We start from the raw sequence: 11,772 nt of genomic DNA, 5'->3' as shown, positions 1-11,772 counted from the left end.
TTTCCCATACTCCTCAAATGCTCTCTTCCTCTCTTTTCTCACTCTCTGTCATACATCATCCAGCCCATGCTTCCAGGAGGAGGATTACAGGAGAATTGTGTCTCTGCTCCACCCCATCCCCCATCTATCTCCTCCCTTTCTCCATCTTACCATCCTGGGGATGACAACACACCTATTTTACCCTAACCCAACCCTCATGCCCTTTCTGCAATTCCTCTCTCCTCATCTTCCCTTTCTGTTTCTTATTCTGCCCATTTCACCCCCTCCTCTATTACAGCCCCCATGCACTCTCTCCCTCTCAGGAGAGATGAGCGCTGTATTGTACTTTGCTGTGACATTGAAAGCTGCATTCATTAGATTTATATTAAGGTGATGTGGAAAAGGGATCATCTCCCTCCATTACGCACACAGATTCAGGCAGATGTATGGCATGTAATTAACGCGCTCACACACTAATACAGCGCGTGTGTATGTTGATGCAAGGATACATAACAAGAGAAAAGAATCTCAAGTGGTTTCCTTTTCCAAGATGTGAGTCATAGGAAGGTTTTTTCCCATCTAGAGGACTGAGTCAAGTTTTACAGAAGTAAATGATGCAGTGGCATGACATGAGACCAGCTCACCAGAATGAAGTCATGGCTCGAGGTGACAAGTTCAGTTCATTTGTGCTGCGCTTTCCTTTAGTTACGCCTCTTTGATTTTGGATGATGCACTTTTCTGGTTGACAGCTTATTTGCTGGAGAATAAGGTGCATGCCTCCGGGCTGCTTCAGAAAATCTGATACCACCTCAACACCCTCACATCCCGTGCTGTTATATTCCTGAAAACAGCAGTGAGGTGAGCGAATTCATGATCACAGCTCTTACACAACAACCTCTACAGTGTATTAGTAATCGATCTATCTTGCTGTGTGCATGCAAACACAAGAAGGTAGATTGCCACATCCCTCTGTGCATGTGTGTGTGTGTGAGAGAGAGAGAGAGAGACTGAGTGGGGGAGACAGAGAGCAAAAGAGGATTTTGTTAGATCAGCATCTTCAGCGGGGGGACTTGGGGTCTTTCCCTTACCAAGGACATATAGTGTAGGAGCGCTGTCGAGGAGAGCAGGGAGGGGAGGCGGGCAGCGGAGAGTGATGGCTCCAGTTTGGCAAGGCCTGGGTCACAAACAGAGCAGATGAAGCGCTGGCATCAGCCGGTCGCTGCACCGAGGAAAGCGTTCAGAGCTGGATGGCACATGAGTGAGAGCGAGGCGCAGGTGTGTGTTCAGTGACCTAGAACAGCCGGTTCAAGCATGTTTAAACATGCATACTGTACTCACACACTTGAACGCATCATCATATGTATATTTACATCGATGATAACACAAATCAATTCATATTAGTGCAATAGTTGGGGTCCTAATGGAGGGAAAAGCAAAATGTGTGTTTCTACCACTAGAAACTGCAAATGTAACATCTAACGTGTTTACATTACATTCTGTAGACATCCAACAATTTAAAATATGCAAAATTTCTTTTCAGTTTGAGCTCATGTTTAATCTCATAATGATGCCCACAAAAACATACTTCATATATGTTCCTATGTACTGCATATGTCTAGTATCTAAGATCATATGTGTATAAGAATTACACAAGTGTGAAATGATGCTCACAACAAGGGCACTTGATAAAATATGGAAATCAGAGGTGATTATTAATAAATCTGAGTATTATCATGATTAATCGTGATTTAGTTATTCAAATGAATAGAAAGTGCAGACCGCAGCTTTGCCAGTACCTCAGCAAGATCGACGCTATTTCAGTTCATAGTATATCACAGTGGTGCTTTTCTCTCTTGAGCTGAATAGTAACACAATGTTGGATATATTATACAAAATATGTATTATGCAAAATATTAAGAGGGCCATTGGCACTATATCCTCACACAATCCATATGACTCTTTTCTCAAGATTTAAAAACAATATTTATTATTTTCATTTGTGTGCCTTAACTTAGACTTCCACGTTTCACAGCTACATGCTGCTACCCATAACTGTGATTTCATTGTGTTCACAAAGACAATTGTGCCAGTTGGCTTGATGTTGAAAGGTTGCCAGCAAAACCTGGCATTAATATGGCCAATATAAGACTGCACATGCAGAGATGTCTCAAAATCATCAAAAGCTAAGCATCCCTGTCTAATATTATACGTCAAACATCGTACATGTGTTATATACATGAAGTTTACACTGAGATACTAGAATGTAAAGGGATTAGACAAGGATACATTGAATGTGTATATATATCTAGTAAACTGGAGGCGAGTTAGATAGATTTTATATTCCTATACAGATGCTTAAAAACGCATGTAACTAATAAGAATGAACTGCACTTCACAGACCATTTACAGAAAAACCTAAAGACTACATATTTGTGGTCGGTCCTTCATGTTGAATACTGATTCATTAAGAAAACCGATACTTACAAACTTTAGAATGTAATTTCAATCTCAGTATTGGCTATGGTCAGGCTCTCGGACAGCTAATCATTGAGATTATCATAAAGGTTGCTTAGTAGGTGAAATAATGCCACTGTGGCAAGTAGTTACGCCCCCTTGTGGGGATACAAAGATACAACACGCGTCAATCACAGTGAACTTCTTTTGGTTTAGCCATTAGTCGTCTGTTTGTATACTATACGTCCGACTAACGAAATAAAGGTGGCATATAATTTATGCATTTTCGTGTTAAAATCTATAGTATGTTGCTCTGCCACAGGGCTGCACCTTTTTATTTTGCAGTTTTTTCCTCACCAGTAGAGGGCAGCATAATAATATGCCTGGCATCCCAAAGAGTGTCAACTTTGTACATGAAGAAGAAGAGTAAGCCAGGGTGGCTAGCTGGTAGCGGTCTAGATATGTTAGAGAACTGACAGCAATGCTAAGTTGGCCGCAATAGTTAGTGAGTTATCAGAAAGTGTCTGGAGGCTCAAAGGTGGGATTTTAGAGCACGAAACCCCGCCAGGTGGCCTGTGTAGAGGGTTGGCAACCCGATAAAACGTTACGGATCCCGGACCTTTAATATCTGACAACCGCTGGTTAGCTAGCATTAGCTGGCTAGCTGGGGAGCTCCCGAAAAGTAACGTCAGGGCTTGCTTCATACAGCCATGTCGGCGGCCGGAGACTTCGGAAACCCTTTAAGAAAATTTAAATTGGTCTTTCTCGGGGAACAGAGTGGTAAGTCTGACGCTAAAGTCAAAAACTGGTGGGATGTAGAATCTGAATTATGCTCTGTAGGAGATGAAGCTTACACCAGAGTTTGATGGGTCGGTCGGGTGATTAACGTTAACCAGTTAGCTAGCTAACATTAGCTGCGTAACGTTAAACTTGGTACAGTCATAGCATTCCGACACCGTAACTTAACTGCTTGCCCACGCTGGATTCATGGAAATGCGATCCATCCTCTTCCTGATGAGACAAGTCATGCCTGAACTGACTTGTTCGCAAAGTTGCGTGGCGAGCTGTGATAACATACTATTATCGGAGAGAGTGGCGGCTAACGTTAGTACAAAGTTACAAGTGTCAATTTAAGTGGTGAGAAGAGTGGTCAACATTTTAAGTAACGCTAGCTGTGAGACGGGAAATTTCATTTCAAAATAATGATATCAGATGTATTTGGTCTTAATATTGTAGTTGTCAATGTAGTTAGTTGACTAAGTCACAGGAGACGAGCTGTGGTTGCTGGTGTGTTCAGAAGAATGACACAAATCTCAGTCCACAAAAGACATTGCTGTAATTACAAAGTGAGGTGAGTTTGACTCCCGGGGGGCACTGCGGACAGGTGGTACAGCCCAGTTACCAAACCTGCTCAGTAACATTCCTACAGTCCCCCTACTAATTTTCCCCTTTTCCATCCAGGCTGAACACAGGGTGTACTTGTTCTGGAAGGGAAGAGGCAGGGCAGGGAAGTTGTCGAAAACCATAGATCCATACTTCCAAATTATGTAACTGTTGTCAAAGGTTAAAGTGTGAGGTAGTTTATTATGTTGTCCAATCGAGTACTTCCACGGTGTTTCCTCAGTTGTGTGTTTCTCATGCCAAAAGAAAGCACAAAGCATAATAAGAATTTGGGCCTTTGTGTAAAATGTGGATACATCGATCCAACTATTTCTCTCCCAGTACCTCAACTTTAGATATTTATTGATACTAACTACTAATATCACACTAGTACTCGCCTTAATCCAAATCTAAAGTCTGTGTGCTTCACTGCATGGAAGACGTGGGATCATTTTTAAGTATAATTAGTATGTATGTATGGCCAGGCACTGCTGTGGTGCTAAAAAACAGTTGGCAGCCCACACCTAAACACCTTACTTGACTCCATGAATATAACACTGTAGCACTGATGCTGACTGATCGGTGCGTGCATAGTGTAGAAACAGGATATGGTTGTGTAGAAAAGGTTACAGTTTCTCCTTTGCCAGTGTTTATTTTTCGACAGGTATTGTGTCCAGTGATTTGACTCTCCTCTACACTCAAGATAAGACAGGCAGACTTTGTTTGTCACACAGTCTGCGATAATTTGTGGGTCATTGTAAAACTGTAAACAGCAGTGTTGGCTTCAGCCATGTCATCATCACTTGATGCTCAGTGTAACTGATAATGTAACTCGAGCTCAGCAAAACAGTCCCAGCCAGGGGAGCGCTGTCCCAGTGCTTTAAAAAAATGCATGAGTGTCTCTCTGACGTGTCACAAGTGATGTTTTACTAGTGAATATCTGCATAGTTGAAAAACATTTTATCAATAATTTTACAGCTGCCATGTTTAGAAAATGTCAAAGAGTGCGTTAAATGACATAGATTTTCAGCATAGATATGGAGCACCAAAAATCCTCAGAGTTGGTTAGTTCGGGGCTGGATACATCATGGCAGGAAGTTTTAGAAGGGAAATAAATAGGGAACCTGGTTCCCAACCCAACTTGTCTCTCAACATTCCTCAACCCTTCAGCTTCTCCTCAGAGGCTTCCAATGATTCGGCACCACACCTATTAATGGACAATAACTTTCAGAGGGGAGGGGGAGTTACAGGACAGACTTTAGTCTATTATAAGGGTTCTTCATCTGTGTGTGTCTTATAGTAGGCAATCCATTCTTTTATGTTATTTGCTAGTATTTCATATTGTCAGCAGAGTGATACGTCTGTCAGACTAATAGAAGAGTACATATAATATTGCCATGCGCACCTCGTCAGAGACTTGTTCACCTGTTAAATGTAACTGAAGACGTTTTCACTATTTGTGTGTGAGCGTGCCCCCTGATTAACCTTTTAAACTGAAGTGAATGTGAATATTGCACTTACAGTACTTATTGTTTCTGTTTGTTTTTAGTGGGAAAGACGTCACTGATCACCAGGTTCATGTATGACAGCTTCGACAACACTTACCAAGTGAGACGAACACCTCCACCTGATTTTATCACCAGTAATAATGTTCATGTTATTCTGAGACTCTAATGGATTACAGTTTTGCATATTTAACTACTTGTTACCCATTTTCAGGCCACAATAGGAATAGATTTCCTGTCGAAAACCATGTACCTTGAAGACAGAACAGTAAGTTTGTTTTTGTTTTTGTTTTTTTGTTTTTTTTTTATTAGTGGTGTTTAATCAGTGTGGGATTGTTGGTTGTCTTTGTCTTTTTCCTGATTCCTAGAAACTGTCGTAGTGACTTTAAAGTTTTGGTGATGATAATATCAAGGGGCACTCAGATACTGATTGCTGACACAGTTAAGTTATGTTCTTTCTAACAAGCACACGCAGCATTTATACTGCCTTCCAAGTGTGAGCTGGATGCCGTACCTCCTGGACCGTCCTCCTTTTCTTTGTTTGTTTCTTCCTTCGTCACAACATTTCTTCCTCTCCTTCCTACCCCCCCATCTGTTCTCTTCATTCATGTTTTGAAATTGAACACCTTACTTGATCAAGAGAGGAGGGCTGATGACAAGTGAAGGGTGATTATTTCTTTCTTTACCCGCCCAGGCCCAGACACCATGCACTATGCTCTCTCTGTCTTCTCTGTCTTTTCCCATTAGTCTGACTTTATTTACTTTTCTTTGAATTTACTTTTTGCCACCGTAACTTACCTCATTTCTGACCTCGTTTTTTCTTTCTTTATTTTCATCCCTTCTGTTTTTTTTCCGCCTTTTTGCCTCTTCTTTTATTTTTCCTCCCATCCCCTTCCCCTGCCTGCCCCACAGATCAGGTTGCAGTTGTGGGACACGGCGGGGCAAGAACGATTTCGGAGCCTCATCCCAAGTTACATCAGAGACTCTGCTGCTGCTGTCGTAGTGTATGACATCACAAGTAGGTGGATTGCCTATTCGCTTTGATGTTTTATTAACATGCCACATTTGCCTCATCCTCTGGTATGTGTACAATGCTTTTTAATGTTCAGAAACAAATGACAGTCTCGTCATCAACAGTCGTTTTAAAAATCCTACAAGTCCAAAGGTATACAATGGACTTGGTCAAGATTCAGACAACTTGTCGTGATACTTCCTGTCATAAACTCAAATGTTTTCACAGCGGAGGCTTTTTATCTCTTGAATGTTGATGTCGTTTTCCTGCCTCTCCCTCATCTCTCTTTCAGACGTCAACTCCTTCCAGCAAACCACAAAATGGATTGATGATGTCAGGACAGAGAGAGGAAGTGATGTCATTATCATGTTGGTGGGAAACAAGACAGACCTTGCAGACAAAAGGTAATTTATTCCTCCCTCTGTGTAAATGGATCCCTCCTTCAAGAGCATACTAATGAAGTCATTGATTGTTGCTGCTGGCCTGTCAATAGTCAATAGTTCCTCAGCCTTTTGTAAATGTCAAAGCTTTGATTGACTTTTTTCATACTCCATGCCCTTTTTCTCTTTGTTTCAGCACACATTGTTTGAAGATATTGATTTTTTTTATCTCTTTCATCTTAAGCAGATTAAACTCAGAAATAAATTGTTAGTTTTCAGCTGTGATGTTTGATAATATTTGATCTGAAAGTGTTGTGTGATCCGCTTTAACCTCCTGTTTCGTGAAGAAAGTTGTGTAACGTCTTTCGCTGTGCTTCTCTTAACCCCCTTATCTGCCACAGGCAAGTATCTATTGAAGAGGGTGAGCGGAAAGCCAGAGAGCTAAATGTAATGTTTATTGAGACTAGTGCGAAAGCGGGCTACAACGTAAAGCAGGTAAGAGTGTGTGTGAGTCGTGCTCTGTAGTCCTGCTGCGAATGCTGCCCCCTGAGCTCCACCTCCAAAGGTTTCTAAATTTACCAGCAACGGGTTCTTAGAGTCATCACTCATTTTCTGTCCAAATTGAAAGTCTGCCGTCCGTGTTGTGGCGCTCAGCTAAAACAACGAACAGCCCAAAGGTCTACTGGATGACTTTTGGTCTCGAGCAAAGGTGGCAGTAGCAGCAGGAAGGGGCACGGCTTGTTAATCCACTTCAACATAATCACAGTCTGTATTTGTTTTTTCCCTTGTCCTCTTGTCGCTGTCTGTGGTGGTATGTGCGTGTCCCTGTGGATGTTTGTGTGTTGTGCGCGGTGACTCGTGGCTCATCACAGACAGATAACCACAGAGGAGGGAGAACAGAGAGCGAAAGAGATGAATGTTCTGTTTATTGAAACAAGTGCAAAGACAGGCTACAATGTCAAACAGGTAGAGCGTGTGCAGCTTTGTGTGTGTGTTCATAGTGCTTATGCTCTCTTCTGATCGACTCCTATCTCACACACGCATGCGTGCATAAAGATTTAAACATCAGCATCCTCTGGTGGAAAGTGAGGTGTGTGGATTTGTTTTCCAAGCTCTCTCCCGCCTGCTAGAAGTAATGATTAATATTGGCCAACCTTAGATGGTACAGCTCTACAGGTGGGTCGGGGTTTGCAAACCAGTACTCCCCCACTCCACTGATCAGCACAGTGGCAGTATTTCTGTTGCTGTGAAATCTGCATGTGTTTCAAGTCTAGTTCTATGTGATGCTGTTAAGTCGGGTGTGGACATGTTGAGCATCATCATACGTTCAACAATATCCCCTTAAAAATCATTTGCATCAGTCGCTTAAAATGCTCCAAGCTCTATCAAATGGAAGGTCTCAGTAATGCACAATTGCACCATCTTTTCAATCCACTTCTGCAGTGAAAAAATATGTCCTTGGAGTAGCTCAAACACATGCTGATAAATTCAAATCACATTTGGAAAAGCTCTGATTGGCATCTTCCTCTGTGCGAGCTTCAAGTAAACCTACTAAATCATGTTATGGGAATATACACAGCACGTTGTCTTGATTTCTTTTTCTGTTTTCGCCAGACTTCTGAGTATATTACATTGTCTGAGAATACATCTGGTTCTCTTTGCCTCCAGCTTTTCCGTCGTGTGGCAGCCGCCCTCCCTGGCATGGACACTACACAGGACAAGAGCAGAGAGGACAGTATCCTTTGTGTGCACATGACAGTGTGTGTTTCGGACATGAAGAGATTTAGGAGGTCTCTTTGCTCTCTTACAGCTAGTCCCTGCCCGGAGGAAAATCTCAGGCAACACTGTGACATCTAGCTATTGTTGTTTAACCCAAGTGTCCCTTTAGATTTATTTTACCAGTGAGGGGACATATTGTGCCCCAACTTACTGACTATGTTACTGGGTATAATCTTAAAGGAGTACTCTATGGAAAATCTGTTTTGTGATTATAAAATACTCATCACCTCTAGGCTGCAGTCAGCTTGCATTTTACAGAAGTATCATCTACGTCTACCTAATCCAGCATTACTTTTGTTGTATTTGGAAATAGTGGGAGAGCGAGACCTCTTTCTTTCTCTGTGTTAAAGAGCAGCTAACTCGGGTCTGACAACCATCCACCATGTTAACTTCTCCTTTTACCTGTTGGTCTGTAACCAACACCATGTTTGCCATCAGAAACGCTCTCTGCCTCGCCTCCGAGTTACCTATCCACATGATGCCAAGGAGACGATGAACCAGATGCAGGGTAGCTTCACTTGCTAGCTAACACGCAGCACAAACTTTACTCAGTTATCTGTGTAGATAAACAACTGACAGTAAAAAACGTAGTGTTTTGGTACCCAGCCCTATATGTAACATAAGCCACCTCTCACTATTGATTTGTATGTTCAGTTTCTATATGTGTTTCATACTACAAAGATAGATTTTGGTGTTAATAAGACTATTCCTTTAATCTTATTCTTTTAACGTATTTTGTTGGTTCCCTGAAATGGATGACATGTAGGGCTGAGTACTGAACCCCAATACGTTTGTGGGACTGACTGACTGCGTGTTACGGACACATTATATGGTTGTTTACTTGCTCTTTGATCAGATAGTATCGGATTAAAATCAAAATGTGGCCAGTTTTAGAATTTTTATTTACACAAAGTTCTTAACAGACATTGCTTACGTTTTGTGACATAGGAGGCTGTGTGTTATGTTAAACATATTTTTTCCCAAATTTCCCAAATTAAGGTTTGAAAAAGTACTTTTTTAAACTTTAGTATCAAAACTCAAATATGAAAATGATACCAGTATTGAAAAATATCGCCAATACTCAGCCCTAGTGTTCGCAAAGCTCTGTAGGTTGTATTTAACTCCTCAAATAAGACTTAATCTAATTTACAACCTTAGTTTGTATGTATGTTAGTAAGTATAGCCTAAGAACTTGTAAAAGGTGCATATCTACAAGGAAACTCAAGAGTTTCTGTGTTACATAAACAGTTTAAGGTTTTTCATTTTTACAGCTTTTACATTTAACTTCCTGTAGGGTTTAAAAGTTGTGAGCTGACACAGTGGCTGATGGTTTGTGGTAAACCTGGATTAAACCTGGATTCAAATGATCATTTAGCTCTGTACCTTGTCATATCCTGTAGTAGAAAATAAAATGTCAAACAGCTCTGTACAAAACTTGAAAGTGTTAGCTCTAATAACTTAAGCCTTGACAGCAGTTTTGTTCAGTTCTATCAACCTGTCATGTACCTACGTTTTAGAGTTGCATTTTTCCCGTTCTGTGATGTTCCTTAACTCCTAAACCCTTCAGTGATTGACATTAAGCTGGAGAAGCCACCGGAGCTACCTGCCAGTGAAGGCGGCTGCTCCTGCTAATGCCTGCTTATGTCATTGCTAAATATTTCTCTGACCGGCTTTTTCTCAAACCCAGTCGGTTTTTCTGTATCTGTACCCTTCACTGCACCCGCCTCTGTTCCCCAGCCTGAAAGAGAACACTACATCCGTTATCCTCACCATAGTGGAAACCTGCTCTCTCATTGGGACAACGTTGTGAAAGTCATAAATCACTTCAATTGATTATTTGCACTGTAACACACATACATCGAAGCAGTATTCAAGGCTGGAGCTCAGCCTTCTTTACTGGACTACGTCATTTCAAAAACACCAAGACGATGGCCAGAGAGTAGTGAGTCACAGCAGGTTTGTGTCTGAAAATGAGTTTTTTGGCCCCAGCTGAACAAAAGAAAATGTGTGTTTTAAGAAATGAGTGAGAATATTCTTTAAAAAGCTAACCATTGCTTTAAGCTTAATAAGCACAGTGTGGATGTTTTGGCGCATTTGTCAGTTGACATAATTTGTGCTTTTGTGATTGATTGGCAATGATTCCTTCATGAAACTGTTCTTTAACTGTCTGGAATACTACATGGAAACGGTTGCAGAGTTGTGTTGAAGTAAATCAGTTGGGACATTTCAGTATTGACACATATCCTGTCTACACCCACGATGCCGCTGAAGCTGAAGGTGGAAGTGGCAGCAATGAGTTGATTTTAATCTGAGCGTGTGCTCTGCAGTACCTGCACCAGCAGAGTCACTCGTCTCCGCATCATCCACCAGCATGACAGGACAGTCTCAGACCAGCACAAACACAACACCATCACTACACCATCCACATTACCGTCCTTCCCTCCTGACCCTGGAGATGGGTAATTTTTACCTTGGCTTCCATTTTCTATTACCTTTTTATTTGGATAGATCTTTAACTTTGTTTTTTTCTAAAGACTACTGTTATCATAGATTGAAACTGTTTCTCTAATGATAATGTTTGAGGAGGATCTTCTTGTATATTAAGGGTCATAATCATAAAACCCACCATAAACATTAGATATGGAGATATATGCCTTTTGGAGTTAAATTGTAGTGGGCCTCCTCAGTTTTGGGTTTATCTAGTTAAGTTTGGGATGATTTATGAACACTTCAAGACTTCTTTTGCTTGTTTTTATTTTTTGGCATTGATCTTTTGTTAGTGATTATACTACATGTGTATTTAATCCACAATGACTTGTAATATTTATTTCTGTTGGATTCATGTTTCCTTTTTTTATGGCTGTTAATATCTTCATTTTTGGTTTGAGCCCTGAATCGCTAATGAAATATGCATCCATCTGGACCGCCTTTAACAGAATCAGTAGAGAGGGTCTGCTGTTCCCTCTGCCACCTGTAAATGGCAGTTTGATCATATTGATAATACCGTGCAATTTTTGTGTGAACTTGTGGAGGAGTGTCTGATTTGTATAGCATAGTAGTCCTTAACGTTTCTGTCTGGAATGGTTTTAAATGAAAGAATAAAAATACACTTGTCACTGCTGCTGGAAATCATCAGTGTCTTACTGACAACTTTAAGAGTCAGAATTCAGTGATTTGCAAGCTTTTTTTTTCGGGGAGGGGGACTGTAAGTCAGACTGTAAGGGCCCTAAAAGCCCAGGTTTACCATTCACATGATTTGATTAATTGCATATTTTAAAAGGAA

The 11,772-nt window shown here is 41.0% G+C and overlaps 1 protein-coding gene across 3 annotated transcripts; it reads left to right on the top strand.

The window, feature by feature from the left end:
• Positions 1 to 2,870: 2,870 nt before the first annotated feature.
• rab6a (RAB6A, member RAS oncogene family) lies at positions 2,871 to 11,609 on the top strand. Of its 3 annotated transcripts, none has more exons than XM_041952045.1 (8): positions 2,871 to 3,213; positions 5,363 to 5,421; positions 5,533 to 5,586; positions 6,231 to 6,336; positions 6,623 to 6,734; positions 7,583 to 7,676; positions 8,379 to 8,445; positions 10,057 to 11,609. In XM_041952045.1, the coding sequence occupies exons 1-8, from the start codon at positions 3,144 to 3,146 to the stop codon at positions 10,119 to 10,121; spliced, it is 627 nt and encodes a 208-aa protein (XP_041807979.1). In that variant the 5' UTR covers positions 2,871 to 3,143; the 3' UTR covers positions 10,122 to 11,609. The 3 variants fall into 3 exon arrangements, 2 of the variants coding, with proteins under 2 accessions (XP_041807979.1, XP_041807978.1); XM_041952044.1 differs by lacking the exon at positions 7,583 to 7,676 and adding an exon at positions 7,112 to 7,205; XR_006007371.1 differs by lacking the exon at positions 10,057 to 11,609 and having other exon boundaries at positions 7,112 to 7,676; positions 8,379 to 8,433.
• The last annotated feature ends 163 nt before the right edge of the window (positions 11,610 to 11,772 follow it).

The sequence above is a fragment of the Chelmon rostratus genome, chromosome 14 (genome assembly GCF_017976325.1).
Source record: "Chelmon rostratus isolate fCheRos1 chromosome 14, fCheRos1.pri, whole genome shotgun sequence".
Classification (NCBI taxonomy): Eukaryota; Metazoa; Chordata; class Actinopteri; order Chaetodontiformes; family Chaetodontidae; genus Chelmon; species Chelmon rostratus.
Note: the sequence above shows the minus strand (reverse complement) of the source record. Positions and strands in the feature narration are given on the sequence as shown.

Bases quoted from the DNA above. Each gene is read 5' to 3' on its own strand.
- rab6a (XM_041952045.1), top strand. From the start codon at position 3,144: ATGTCGGCGGCCGGAGACTTCGGAAACCCTTTAAGAAAATTTAAATTG. The intron at 6,337-6,622 runs GTAGGTGGATTG...TCTCTCTTTCAG, and splicing joins CGTAGTGTATGACATCACAA to ACGTCAACTCCTTCCAGCAA. The intron at 8,446-10,056 runs GTATCCTTTGTG...TAAACCCTTCAG, and splicing joins GGACAAGAGCAGAGAGGACA to TGATTGACATTAAGCTGGAG.